This window comes from Oryctolagus cuniculus, chromosome 7 (assembly GCF_964237555.1).
Source record: "Oryctolagus cuniculus chromosome 7, mOryCun1.1, whole genome shotgun sequence".
Lineage (NCBI taxonomy): Eukaryota > Metazoa > Chordata > Mammalia > Lagomorpha > Leporidae > Oryctolagus > Oryctolagus cuniculus.
This window is the reverse complement of record NC_091438.1, coordinates 9572175-9585541: the sequence shown is the minus strand read 5'-3', so window position 1 is coordinate 9585541 and position 13367 is coordinate 9572175. Positions and strand designations below refer to the sequence as shown.

Here is a 13367-nt window from a genome sequence, read left to right as displayed (position 1 = left end):
GCAGCCATTTGGGAAGTGAACTAGAAGATGGAAGACCTCTCTGTCTCTCCCTTTTTCTTTCAAATAAATTTTTTAAAAATCCTAAAAAGAGAGATAAAGAAAACAGAAAGTAAGAGTATTATTCAGATCAATAACTTTGATAACTTGATGCTGGCATCTCAGAATGTAAGCAGCATAACCAAAAACTAGAATATAATGTATTCCGCAATGTGATATTTCTGAAGTTGGATAATATACTCCCATATCACTGCATTTATTTATTTATTTATTTTTTGACAGGCAGAGTGGACAGTGAGAGACAGAGAGACAGAGAGAAAGGTCTTCCTTTTGCCATTGGTTCACCCCCCAAAGTGGCCGCTATGGCCAGCACGCTGCGCCGATCCAAAGCCAGGAGCCAGGTGCTTCTCCTGGTCTCCCATGGGGTGCAGGGCCCAAGGACCTGGGCCATCCTCCACTGCACTCCCGGGCCACAGCAGAGAGCTGGACTGGAAGAGGAACAACCGGGACAGAATCCGGCGCCCCGACTGAGACTAGAACCCAATGTGCTGGTGCCACAGGCGGAGGATTAACCTATTAAGCCATGGCGCCGGCCACTGCATTTATTTTCTATAGATCTAGCTTACTCTGGGAAACCTAACATATCAATCAAACAAGTTAAGACTCCATTTAGTATAAAACTGAAATTATTACTACTGACCCAGAAAGAAGATAGGAACTTCCAAATCTTTATTTCAGTCCCGGTCCAATACTTATTCATACAAAGAAGGAAATAAATATTAGAATAAAGTTTATAATACGTTAATACTCAAGACACAATTTTAACTGGCATTATTTATTTTATCAGGGAGGCTGCTGGAAGTAGAACCAGCAAAGATTAACAGTGTTTGCTTTATGGAAGAAGATGCAGGGCAAACCAACCCAAAGCAAGGACGTAGGTTCGTTGGGTGATAGTATTTCAGGATACACAGGGAAACACAGAAAGTGAAGATACAAGGCATACTTGCAAGTGTTAATAACAAAATATTATGTAGATAAGTTCTTAGCAACGAAAAATAAACAAACACAGTCAAACAGAAACAAAGAAAACCTCCAGAGCTCATCTGTTGCACTCCAGTTGAAGTGGGGGAAGAAGTGGCAAAGGCCACTCTGGCTACGAGAAGTGACTTGGGCCCCAGCAAGGCCACCTGCAGGGGAGCACCAGGCACAGCTGTGCGTGTCTGTGCCTCAGGTGGCTGCCCGCTGCCCTCTGCTCGCCCGTGTCCAGCACTTCACCGGGCCCATCCCAGTCCAGCCTCAGCACCACAGCACCGGGTCAGGCTCGACCGCATCGTATTAGTGAGGACAGGCAGGTTGTAAGAGCTGTGACGGGCTCACCAGGGCAGATTAGGAAGGGGTGGGCCGCCAAGCAGAGGCCACATCTTCCAGACACACAGCCCGGGAACCGCCAGCTTGCCTGCTTCCAGGGACAGGCAGGCGTCCCACTCAGTGCTCAGTGCGAAGGCGTGCCAGACGACACTGGTCGGCAAGGCAGCCCAGGGTCTCCTCGCAACTCTCAAAGTAGCCACCACTGTTGTGCTATATGAAACTACTACTTTGGTCAAAAACATTCGTGTTCAAGAACTTGAATACCTCAACACACACACAGGAAGAAAAGCAATCTCAAGTTGTGACTCATTTCGGAGGCAATGCTTTTTTAAAGGTCATTTACATAAGAAATTGGAAAAACCTACTGTGTCTTCTAACACAGCATTCAAAAACAAACACTGCCTTCCACAGCTAGGCTTTGCTTATAGACTTACCATACTACTGATGAGTTCAAAACCAGTATATGCACCCCAGAAATAGAACTAATAGCTCAACAAGCTTTTGTAACTCAACAAAGGGCACAAAATTAAATATAGCCATTCTGCTTTTCTCATCATATTATAACAATCTTTTTTCAAATGGGTCCATTAGACATCATTTAAATAAGCATATAACTTCCATAAAGAGATAATATTACAATTATCATAGTTCTGAAGAATGACAACAATATCCACAAAAAGGACATTTAAGAAGGAAAGAATACCGAACACATATCCACACACGACATGGTTAACCCTTGAACGATGCAGGGGATAGGAAGCTGAACCTTACACAGTCAAAAATCAGCATGCAGGGCCTTTTGGCACGGTGGCTAAAGATTCAATGCCAGCATCTTGTACGGGAATACCTGGGTAGAGTTTCAGTCTCATTTCCTGCTAATGTGCCCTGTGGGAGGCAACAGTGACAGCTCAAGCAGCTGAGTACTTGCCACACATGTTGGAGACTTGGATTGCGTTTCTGGCTCCCAGCTTTGGCCTGGTCCAGTCCTAGCTATTGCTAGCATTTCTTCCAATAGCAGCAAGAGCTAGCTATGAAATTATTACAGTAGTACAATACATACTACAGCTAATTTTATGAAGTTATTATTTAAAACTGCATGTTTATTACATTACTCTCGATAGTGAATGGAGCCATGTATGGATTTGCATTTGTTTTACAAGTTTTAATAAATTTAAAATTTTTATAACAAATTTATAAACATTTTATGGTAGCAAATGACCAACAGATTATTTACACATATTTTATATAGGCAGACATATCTAAATTTTTCTTAAATTTTTTTTTTGGTATTTCTAAGCTATGTGGTTTGCAAGTTTTTCAAATTTTCACAAATCTCCCAAAAGAATCCATGTGTAAGTAGACTCACACAGTTCAAACCCATGTTGTTCAAAGGTCAACACCCATCCAAATGTATCATTAAATGATTAAGAAAAATCCATGGGGGTCGGTGTTATACACAGTGGGTTAAGCCCACAGCCTATACTGCTGGCCTCCTCTGAGTTCCACCTGCTCCACTTCTGATCCAGCTCCCTGTTAATGCACCTAGGAAAGCAGTGGAACATGGCCTAAGTGCCTGTGTCCCTGCCACCCACATGGGAGACCCAGATGCGACTTTCAGGCTCTTGGCTTGGATCTAGCCAAGGCCAGCTGTGGGGGTCATTTGGGGAGTGAGTCAGTGGATGAGAGATCTCTTTCTCCCTCCGCCTGTCTGTCTCTAACTCTGTCTTTCAAATAAATTCAAAAATATTAAAAAACAAAAAAAGGAAAACCCATGAAACATTACTAATGGTTATCACTAGTTTTTAGGATTACAGGTAGCTTTTTGCCTCTTTATTCTTCTATGAAGTTTGAAATGTTCTACAACTAAGGTGCATTCTTCTCAAATCAGAAAAACTGTTTTTAAAATTTGTCTAGGCATAACACAAGAAATTTTAAAAAATACAATGGCACAGTCATTCGAAGTAGAAAAATAAAAAGGGACTTCAATGCATGAAGCATAATTAAAGTTTAATAAAACTACCATGTTAGCATTTCCACTCCTACTGATGTGCAGTATCACTAACTCCAGTGAGTAGTCACCAGCGACAAAACTGACTGTTATTAAAGAGGACACAACTGCTGCTGACAGAGGTGATGCAGGTAAGATGTTCTTGGGGCTGGCACTGTGGTGCACCAGGTTCAAATCCTGTATGCACTGCTTCTGACCCAGCTTCCTGCTAATGTGCCTAGTGCTTGGGCCAGTGACCCTTGTGGGAGACCCATATTTATTCCCTAGCTCCTGACTTCAGCCTGGTACAGTCCTGGCTGTTATAGCCATTTGGATAGTGAATAAGCAGATGGATCAAGATGTCTCTCTTTCTCCCTCTGTCTCCTTGAGACCCTACCTTTCTAATAAATCATACAGATGTGCTTGTTATTTTGCATTGATACTTCCGCCTGTGCACCCTGCTGTACTCCATTAAAAAGACACCTCACTGAATCTGACAGCTCTCAGGGGCATCCAATATAAGAGTAATCACAAAATGGCCCATCAGTAAAGTAAGGAAAGATGACACGGCAGAAAATTGGACCTATATGCTTAGCTAGATCAACACATTTTTTTAAAAATGTGTAACCATCATTAAGAAAAATCTGTTTTAAAATAGAGTGATTTTGGGCTGGGGATTTGGTGCATTGGTTAAGATGCAGCAGGCTGGCGCTGCGGCTCACTAGGCTAATCCTCCGCCTTGTGGCGTCGGCACACCAGGTTCTAGTCCCGGTCGGGGCACCGGAATCTGTCCCGGTTGCCCCTCTTCCAGGCCAGCTCTCTGCTGTGGCCCGGGAGTGCACGGAGGATGGCCCAAGTGCTTGGACCCTGCACCCCATGGGAGACCAGGAGAAGCACCTGGCTCCTGCCATCGGATAAGCGTGGTGCGCCAGCCGCGGCGGCCATTGGAGGCTGAACCAATGGCAAAAGGAAGACCTTTCTCTCTGTCTCTCTCTCTCTCACTGTCCACTCCGCCTGTCAAAAAAAAAAAAAAAAAAAAAAAAAAAAAAAAAAAAAAAGGCAGCAGCATCCCCTCTCAGAGTGCCTGGTTTGAGTTTAGGCTACACTGCTTCTGATCCAGCTTCCTACTAGTGCATACCTTGCAAGGCAGTAGATGGCGGCTAAAGTGCTGGGGTCCCTGCCACCCATGTGGGAGGTCTCAAAAGAGTTTCAGCATCCTGCCTTTGGCCTGGCCCAGCCCTGGCTGTTGCAGGCTGTCTCTGGCTTTCATATAAAAGGAAAATGTAAAAAAAAAAAAAAAAAAAAAAAGGCCTTCTTAATCATTTTAAAAAATTATTTAAAGAGTCGATCTATTACCTGAGTAAATGTACAAAATGCCCTAACGTTTGCAAAATAAACACAACTATTTCATCAGCTCCAAAATCTAATAAAATTAAGTCCTAAGCCAGATTTTCCTGAACAAATGATTTTTAGTCTAGCTGATCAACACAAAGCAGAAAGATTCAAAATAATAATCCCATTCCGTTTGTAATTTTTCACCAATAATGGGTGATTCAGTATTACAGATAATGTTATAATGTTAATATTTTTCCCAGAAACTTTTACTAAAAAAGTGTGTTTGTGTCTGGGGGGGGGGGGAGTTGAGGAGATACTAGTTAAAGGATACAAAATTTCAGTTAGGAGGAGTAAATTCAAGAGATCTACTGTACAACATGGTAATATAATAGTTTATAACAATGTAATCTATTCTTGAAAATGACTAAGAGTAGATTTTAAGTGTTCTCACCACAAAAAAAGACAGGTATGTGAGGTAATGGATATGTTAAGCAGCTCAATTTAGTCACTCAGCAACATATATATATATATATGTATATATATAGTATATTTAAAACAAGTTGTACATGATAAATACACTTTTTGTTAATTAAAAATAACTTCTAAAAATTACTAATGCCTACTATGACCAAAACTAGGATTATACAAAGATTTGTGTCATTGACAGATGGTAGATTCTTGAGCCGAAGGCTCTGTCTTACTCATATTTGTGCTGCTAGCACCTTACGCACCTTGAACATCCGTCTAATAATGTTGGCTGAGTGATTAGGTGACTTCATAAAGAGTCATATTCAATCTTCACGCATGAATTAGCTAGTCCCTTAAAACGTGATGGACTCTAGAAAAAGTTCACCAAAATATGTGGTTTGCATTGAAAACGGTTATAAGAAAGTAAGTGAAGAAAAATTAATGACAGGGAGAAAAGCCTCTACAAATAAAACATTCTTACTGGGAAAGGGATCCCACACAAAAGACAACTCCAGACAGATTAACTGTTTGTACAAGAACTAAGCCCCACCCAACTCCACAAGAATACGCGGTGGTGACTCAGAGGGGAAGGCACCATAAGATAAGTGAGAGTGAAAGAGAAACGTCTATTTGAAGGTGTGGTGAGCACTGGGCACTACTGAGGGACTGAGTGCAACAACCTGGTAACAATTCTGTCTGCCCGTAAGTTCTGCTAACTAAAACAAGAACTATACAGCATTAGCAGCTTTTTCCTTTTCTGATTTCCCACGCTCAGATCTGAACACAGCACCATCTCTCCCTCCTGCCATGTCCAAACCCTCTAAGTCTCAAGAGGACAGCAGTGTTTATGCCCAAGACCCTGCTCCCTCAGGGCTGGGGAGTGTCCAGCCAGGGAGCCGCAGAAGCACACAAAATCATTCAGTGTGGCCCTGCCGAGACATCTGCAGGCAGAACTTGACACTCAACAAATCTATAGCAGGCTAATTTTTAAGCTGATAATTTGTGTGGCCTGCAAATAATGCGATAAATATCCAAATGGCCCTTCATAGAATAAAATGTCCCCTGGCCTGTGTGTAAATTATGGTAAGTGCCCTGGAAGCCCACACCGGGTCTAGTGGGAGCACCGTGTGTCTGCTCCTTCACTTAATGGGCCCTGAGTAAGTCAGAAGCTCAACTCAATCTTCTGCCCCAAGAAGGAATTAAAACCACAACACACCTGCTGGAGAATTCCCTATAGACAGGACAGCCCAGAAATCCACACTTGCACTGTCCTCCCCCACAAGGCTCCCCCACTGTGCTCTGGCGCTTCTATGCTGTGAATTATGCCCGTGTTCTCCCACTCATGCACTTTTTATTTTGCTGTTCCCACAGTGCCAGGCCCCTCAGTTCTTCAACGTCCATACATGTGCATATAATATAGCCCTCCCTGATCTATTTTTTTTAACATGCAGGAACACAGCACATGATTGCTACTTTAATTTTTAATTTTTTTAACTTTAAATTTTTCTAAAAAGATGTATTTATTCATTTGACAGAGTTACACAGAGTGAGAAGAGGCAGAGAGAGAGGGAGAGAGGTCCTCCACCTGCTGGTTCACTTCCCAAATGGCCACAATGGCTGGAGCTGCACCGATCCAAAGCCAGGAGCCTGGAGCTTCTTCCAGGTCTCCCAGGAGGGTGCAGGGGCCTAAGGACTCGGGCCATCCTCTACTGCTCTCCCAGGCCACAGCAGAGAGCTTCCCTGATCCATTCTTATGAACCACATGACATCTGGGATGATCGCCATATTGCTTCAAGTGACTTTCTCACATCTACACTGAAGAGTATAAATCTGAAGATGGGATGGCCTCTTACACTTTTGTAGGAATAGGGCGCTGCCAAGTGTGTCGTCAAATCTTTAAAGGAAACAATAAAATTCCTCTGAGACAGAACTGTCACAGAAATTTATAAAGAGGCTTGACAGACTATTAAAAAAAATCAAAAGACCACAAATGTACATCCTAAAATTATGCTCTAATAAACTAACATATATTTCATATCCAGTATAAAGTAATCTACAGATTAAATTTCTCTATTTTACATAACTATATGCTGACATACTAAATCAGAGTTGAATTCGACACAACTCACCAAAAAACATATTCAGGTTGTTTATATCTTTGAAGAATGATTTCTATTGTTCTACAATTAGAATCTATTTGTTTTAGCAGAAACAGCAACAAAGTTTAAATATTAGGTTATAAAAATATTTAGCTACTTTTTTCATTCATTAGCCCATTTCTTTCATTAAGCACCTTTTAAAATGTAATACCCCCAAAATTTAAGTTGGAACAATATTCAAAAATTTTCAGTTTTAGCCAGAATTTTATAAGCAAAGAGTTATATCTCATTTTGCACACTAAGTGATCACACTGTTTCACTTCTTTTTTTAAAAAAAGAAATTCTATGCCTTGGGGCCATGGCGCAGCAGGTTAAAGCCCTGGCCTGAAGCGCCGGCATCCCATATGGGCGCTGGTTCCAGTCCCAGCTGCTCCTCTTCTGATCCAGTTCTCTGATACGGCCTGGGATAGCAGTAGAAGATGGCCCAAGTGCTTGGGCCCCTGCACCCACATGGGAGACCCAGAGGAAGCTCCTGGCTCCTGGCTTTGAATTGGCACAGCTCCGGCCATTGTGGTCATCTGGGGAGTGAACCAGCGGATGGAAGATCTCTCTCTCTCTCTACCTCTCTCTATAACTCTTTCAAATAAATAAAATAAATCTTTAAAAAAAATAAGAAATTCTATGCCTCTATTTTTTAGCAATGCTATCGATGTATAATTCATATATCACTCATTTAAAATTTATTAAAACATTCATTTAAAGTGAGCAATTCAGGGCTGGCATTGTTAAACAGGTTACGTCTTTCCTGCAATGCTGGCATCCTATCTGGGCATTGGTTTGAGACCTGGGTGCTCCACTTCTGACCCAGCTCCCTGCTAATGGCCTGGGAAAGCAGCAGAAGATGGTCAAGTGCTTGGGACCCTGCACCCACGTGGGAGACTGGGAAGATGCTCCTGGTTCCTAGCTTCAGACTAGCCCAGCTTTGGCCGTTGTGGCCATTTGGGGAGTGAAACAGCAAATGTCTCTCCTCTCCTTGTAACCCTGTCTTTTAAGTAAATAAAAAATAAATCTATAACAAAATAAAGAAATAAAGTGAACGATGTTTTTAGTATATTCACAGTACCTGTTTCAAGGTTAAATGCGATACCCATTGTAGAAAACATAAAAACTTTCGGAAAAAATTAGAGGTTCATTACACTTAATGACAGCACCAAATTAATTACTAGTCAGTTTTTCATAACTGGTTTTTCACAGGATTGAGATTTGTATTTACAAATAAAAGATAAAATGCATATACTTTAATGCACATAAATTATTTATATTTCAGTTCTACCTCCACATTCTCTTGTCTTTAAGTATACAATAAAGATGACATCATCTGAAATAGAAATATTACGAAAAGCAGAGCATTACAGGCTGGGTGGATGCATGCATTCTAAATTTAAATCCACTTTCCAGTTTAAACTAAAAACCAGATATTTATTGCTGTATTTTCTCGACCATGGGGAATTATGTTCCAACTTAAGGAAGCATTTAGACTATATAACATAAAGCAATGCAACTGTCACCATTCTTTCCCCTCTGTTAAAGCTGTAGTGTGGGTGTAAACAGGAAACTCACCTACAGTTCATTCACAGCTATGATAAGGGCTCTTAAGATTTTTTCAGACCACACAATCACTGTGGGATTTAGGTGCTAACGTTAAACTGTGGCTCCTGGACTAGCTATGCCACCATTTTCCGTTCTAACTCTTCACAAAATTTTATTTAAGTCTTAAGTCAATAATTAACACTGAGAAAAAAAGCAAATATTTACTATCTCTCTACCAGAGTGCATTTTTCTCTTTTGTTCACCGGGTTCTCAGATTCTACATACTATAGTTTGGCTCCAGTTGCATTCTCTGTATTTCCCAGAAGAACAATGAGAAGAAAGCCTTCAATGGGAAGAAGAAAATTGGTATACCAATAGTGTAGAAGAACGTAACCAAGAAAGCTAAGTTTGCTTTCATTTTCTGCAATGTGAGTATCAGGCTAACAATGGACCAACTGTCAACCAGCTCAATACCACCATCCACGAAGGAGCTGGCCCTCTGCTGGCTCACAGCCTCCAAGTCAGCCTTCACTCAATGGCAGAGGCAAGGAAGAGTGGACTTCACCCCACCAAGTTGTAAGTTTTCAATAAATAAAACATCACTGGGAAACTGTCCATACTCATCTCTGTAAGAACTCTTCAAGAATACTCTTCCCCTGGAGGCTAGCCTTCAGGACCTCACTAGCACAGGCTAGACACTCATACAACAAAACGCCCCACCCTCAATCCATCATTCAGCCATGCCTTTTTCCTGCATATGGAAAAAAAGAGTGAAGAACAAACAATAACACGGTTTACAGTAAAGCTGTAGGGCCAGACTCTTACAGAATTATCATCTGCTAAGTGAGAGCTGTTTCTCACATTGTAGTCGCCTCGATTCAGGAACCACACCTGTTTTTTCCCTGAAGTATTAATATTTTTAATGATCTCAATTCCATATCAGCAAACATTTTTTACAAGATAAAAAGCAGAGAAGCCACCCGTGAACACATGTAAAGGCGGAGTCAGGAGGTTGGTACCACACTGGTGTACGTTTTCCCATGCTTCCTCTCTACAATGAATCATAGTCATCAATGGCATGCTATAAAAACATGCACACTATTTAGGTATACAAATAAGTCTCGTTCAGAGTAAAATGCCAGCCCAAAGTTCAGAAATTCAAAAAACATACAGGTAAAAATCCAAGTATGAGTTATACTGAAATCTTAACTTTTCTTATGCACGGCTTCTTCTTTTATTGATTTGCCTTGGTAATTTCTGCAACAGAATTTCAGGCCCACTTCTAGACTGTGCAACACTGGTTATTAGAAAAACAAATGGTGAAAACTAAAAAAACCACAGTTCTATAAAACCTTGGTATGATCTCTGTCAAATTTCATGTGAACCCTTCTAGAAGTCTAAGCAATATAGCATGTTTAAGTGCATACAGGTGTGATATAAGCTCAAGTACAAGTTTGTAATAAAAAATAAAAAATTTTGGAGAAAAGATAAACTCTTTATGAGATGAACATCATGGTTCATCAGCTTAAGTCACATAAATAAAAACTCTAATAAAAATCCTTGTATCTATGAACTACATTAAATCCGTTCTGTTTATGTTAATAAAAATATAAATAAAAAAGGAAAAAATGCTGGCTAGTCACTTTTCATTCTGTCAGAAAAAAGAATTTGAGTCCTTTAATATGGCAGCAACTGTATTAGTTAATTTATGAGAGAAGAGCCTTTCACGAAGATTTTTACAAGCACATCTGACATCAGTCATTTGCTCAATTAACCAAGTATCAGCTCTTCCTGCAAATTTTAGCATTAATTACGATGCTGTTTTGGTAATATGTCTATTTTCTGCTCTTAGCTACTTTTTAGCATCATTTAACTCAGTGTAATACAGACAGCCACAAGACGCCAATTTTGCCTTTCCAAAGTGTACCTTTGTTCTTGGTTTTTTCCCGGCCTGGTACTCTAACTTGCTGTGCATGTGTCCCTTGGTTCTTTTCCCTGCTGTTATCTAAAAGCTGTGCCATACCAGTTATTATGACTCTCCAAAATACTACCATTCAGAAATTCACCCTGCACTGACCGAATTTCAAGTCACACTCCTAACGCCCCTTAGCATTTTATTTGTATTCCAATTGCCACTTGTCATTACAAAGTGGCATCTACTATGTTCCTCTTGGTCTTGGGCATCACCGCTTTCTAATTTTTGTTTGTTTGCCATTTGCGTCACACGTTCCATGTCTTACATCACAAGTGTCTCATGACTGGAAACAGGGACCATTCTCCACGCCCTTTTCTCCGCTAAGCGCAAATGACCCTCCTGAAACGCACGGCTGGCCATCTTCCTAGACAAGTTTACCTCAAGCCTCACACGAGCATCATTTACCTTAAAATAAGCCCTACTCCCTGCACTCCGAGACTCTGAGAGCTCACAGCTAAGAACGAGGGAGGAGAAACAGAGGATGAAGCCGACTCCAAATACATTATGTAGAGAACTGCCCGAGGTAAAAATAAAACAATCAATACCATGACTCTTGTTAGTGCAGCTGCTCCAAAACTTCCTGTGACATAATTCAGCACGTCATTTTTAAATTCCATTTTTCCCACTAACTTTTAAAAAACATATAAAGTATCTTCATATACACATTCAGGTTGATCCTATATAAAAATGTTCAGTCTCACAACAGTACACGCCAGAAAAAAAGAAAATTTCAATTATTCTACTAGAGCCAATTTTTCGGGGGACGCTCCTACTCTTGGATTGTGTCAGGAACAACCAAGAAATGGATGTGTCTTCTCAGAGCAGAAGAAAAGATCAACCTCTCCCCCCGGCCAGCTGCCACCACGTGAGCGAAGGACACGCGGACCACTCCCGGGTCTGCAGCGGTGCCGGGAGAGGACACGCACGACCGCGCGGGTGGCTCCGCGCATACCAGAGGCGCGAGTCACGGCTCCCGCGCAGAGGGGCACAGCCAAATTAGGCAGCGCGCCCCGCAGGCGACCTGCTGCGGGAGCGGGGGTCTCCGGGGGGGGGGGGGCAGGGCAGGGTCAGCGAGGGGAGCGGCTGGGGCGGGGACCTGGGAGGACCCCGGGGTGGGCGGAGGGGCTGTCGGACAGCGATCGGGACCCCGGGACAGGAGCTGGTGGGCGGGGAGGCTTTGACAGCGATGCGGGAGACGGTGGCTGACTCAGACCGGGGGTCCACACGGCGCAGACCCCCGACTCGGGGCGGGGATCCCGGAAGCGTGGACCTAAGGAGCAGCGGCAGGGGTCCGGCCGGGGGCAGATCTCCGCCCCCCACTCCCCTGTACCTCGGCCCGAGTTTGGGGGGGCCAAGGGTCTGGGGGCGCGGGCCCCTGACTCCGGGAGGCTGCAGCTCGGACTCGGGCCGTGCGGACTCCGCCCGGGCAGGTGTCTACACCGGGTCCGGAGCCCCGGCTCCGGCCGGGCTGGGGCGGGGCCCGCGCGGCACTCACCCAGGCCGGCAGGTCGCAGGCGCGCACCCCCAGGCGCACGGCGCGCTCCTCGTCCTCCAGCAGCGCCAGCGCGCGGCACAGGCGGCTCGCCTTGAGGCCGCGGCTCCGGCGGCACCAGGCCAGCAGCCCCAGCGCCAGCAGCACCCAGCTGAAGCTCAAGCCCAGGTAGCCGAGCGCGTACACCGGCAGCAGCAGCGCGAAGCTGCGCGCCAGCTGCGCCAGCAGCCCCGGCACGTCCACGCTCAGGGCGCCGCCGGGAGGCTCGGCCGCCGGGCGATCGCCGGCCCGGCCAGCCCCGGCCTCCGGGCTCTCGTCCTGGGCGCCGCTCATCGCCGAGCCGAGCCGCGCCGCCCTCCCCGGCTGAGGCGGGAGCGCCGCTACCGCGCCAGCGCCCCTCTGAGGGGGGACGGCGGGCGCCGTCGCGAACACGCCCGCCCGCCCGGCGCTGGGTGGGCGGGGCGTGACGTCATCACGCCGGTGGGCGGGGCGCGGCTCCGCGGGCAGGAAGGCGCCCGCTACCTGGGGCGTCGCGCGAGTGGGCGGGGCCGACGTGTGCCGTCATCACGCGGAAGGAAAAGGGCGGGCTCCGCGAGGGGGCGGTGCCCTTCCCAGCCCGGCCATGGCGGGCGTGGCGGGCCGCTCCCTCGCACGCAGCTGGACCTCGGCGCCCGGCGGCCTGACAGTCTCGGGCTGTGTACTTTGAGGATGATAAAAACAGAAACTGGACAGCCTTCCCTGAGGGGAAGCGCGGGGCCGAGAAGCTACCGTGTTGTTCGTGCTGTATATTGCTTTTCGTTTTGCCAGTCCCTCAGCTAAGATTTGCAAAACCCGCGGCGGTACATAGGGCGCAAGGATGAAGAATGATGGAATGTTGGCTCAAATTCGCGGGGGGCTTGGGGGTCCCCTTTGAGATGCGCGACCCCAGCGCCGCGCCCCGCCACGGGAGACTGTGACTCAGCACTGGGGTCGGGCCTTCGCTTTCCTCTTAACTCACAGGAACACAACTATTGATCGCTTTTTCATTTTCCCAGTAAATTCCATCAGCGCAGTTAC

The 13367-nt window shown here is 44.9% G+C and overlaps 1 protein-coding gene across 3 annotated transcripts in view; it reads right to left on the bottom strand.

Moving 5' to 3' along the window:
- The window catches only part of ESYT2 (extended synaptotagmin 2), a 104084-nt gene extending 91335 nt beyond the window's left edge, over positions 1-12749 (bottom strand). The window contains exon 1 of one of the 3 annotated variants that reach the window (XM_051857038.2): positions 12315-12749. In XM_051857038.2, the coding sequence (XP_051712998.1) occupies positions 12315-12644 (330 nt within the window). In that variant the 5' untranslated portion in view covers positions 12645-12749. The remainder of the gene's footprint in view (positions 1-12314) is intronic. The other 2 variants (XM_051857040.2, XM_051857041.2) reach the window with 2 other exon arrangements.
- Between the last annotated feature and the right edge of the window lie 618 nt (positions 12750-13367).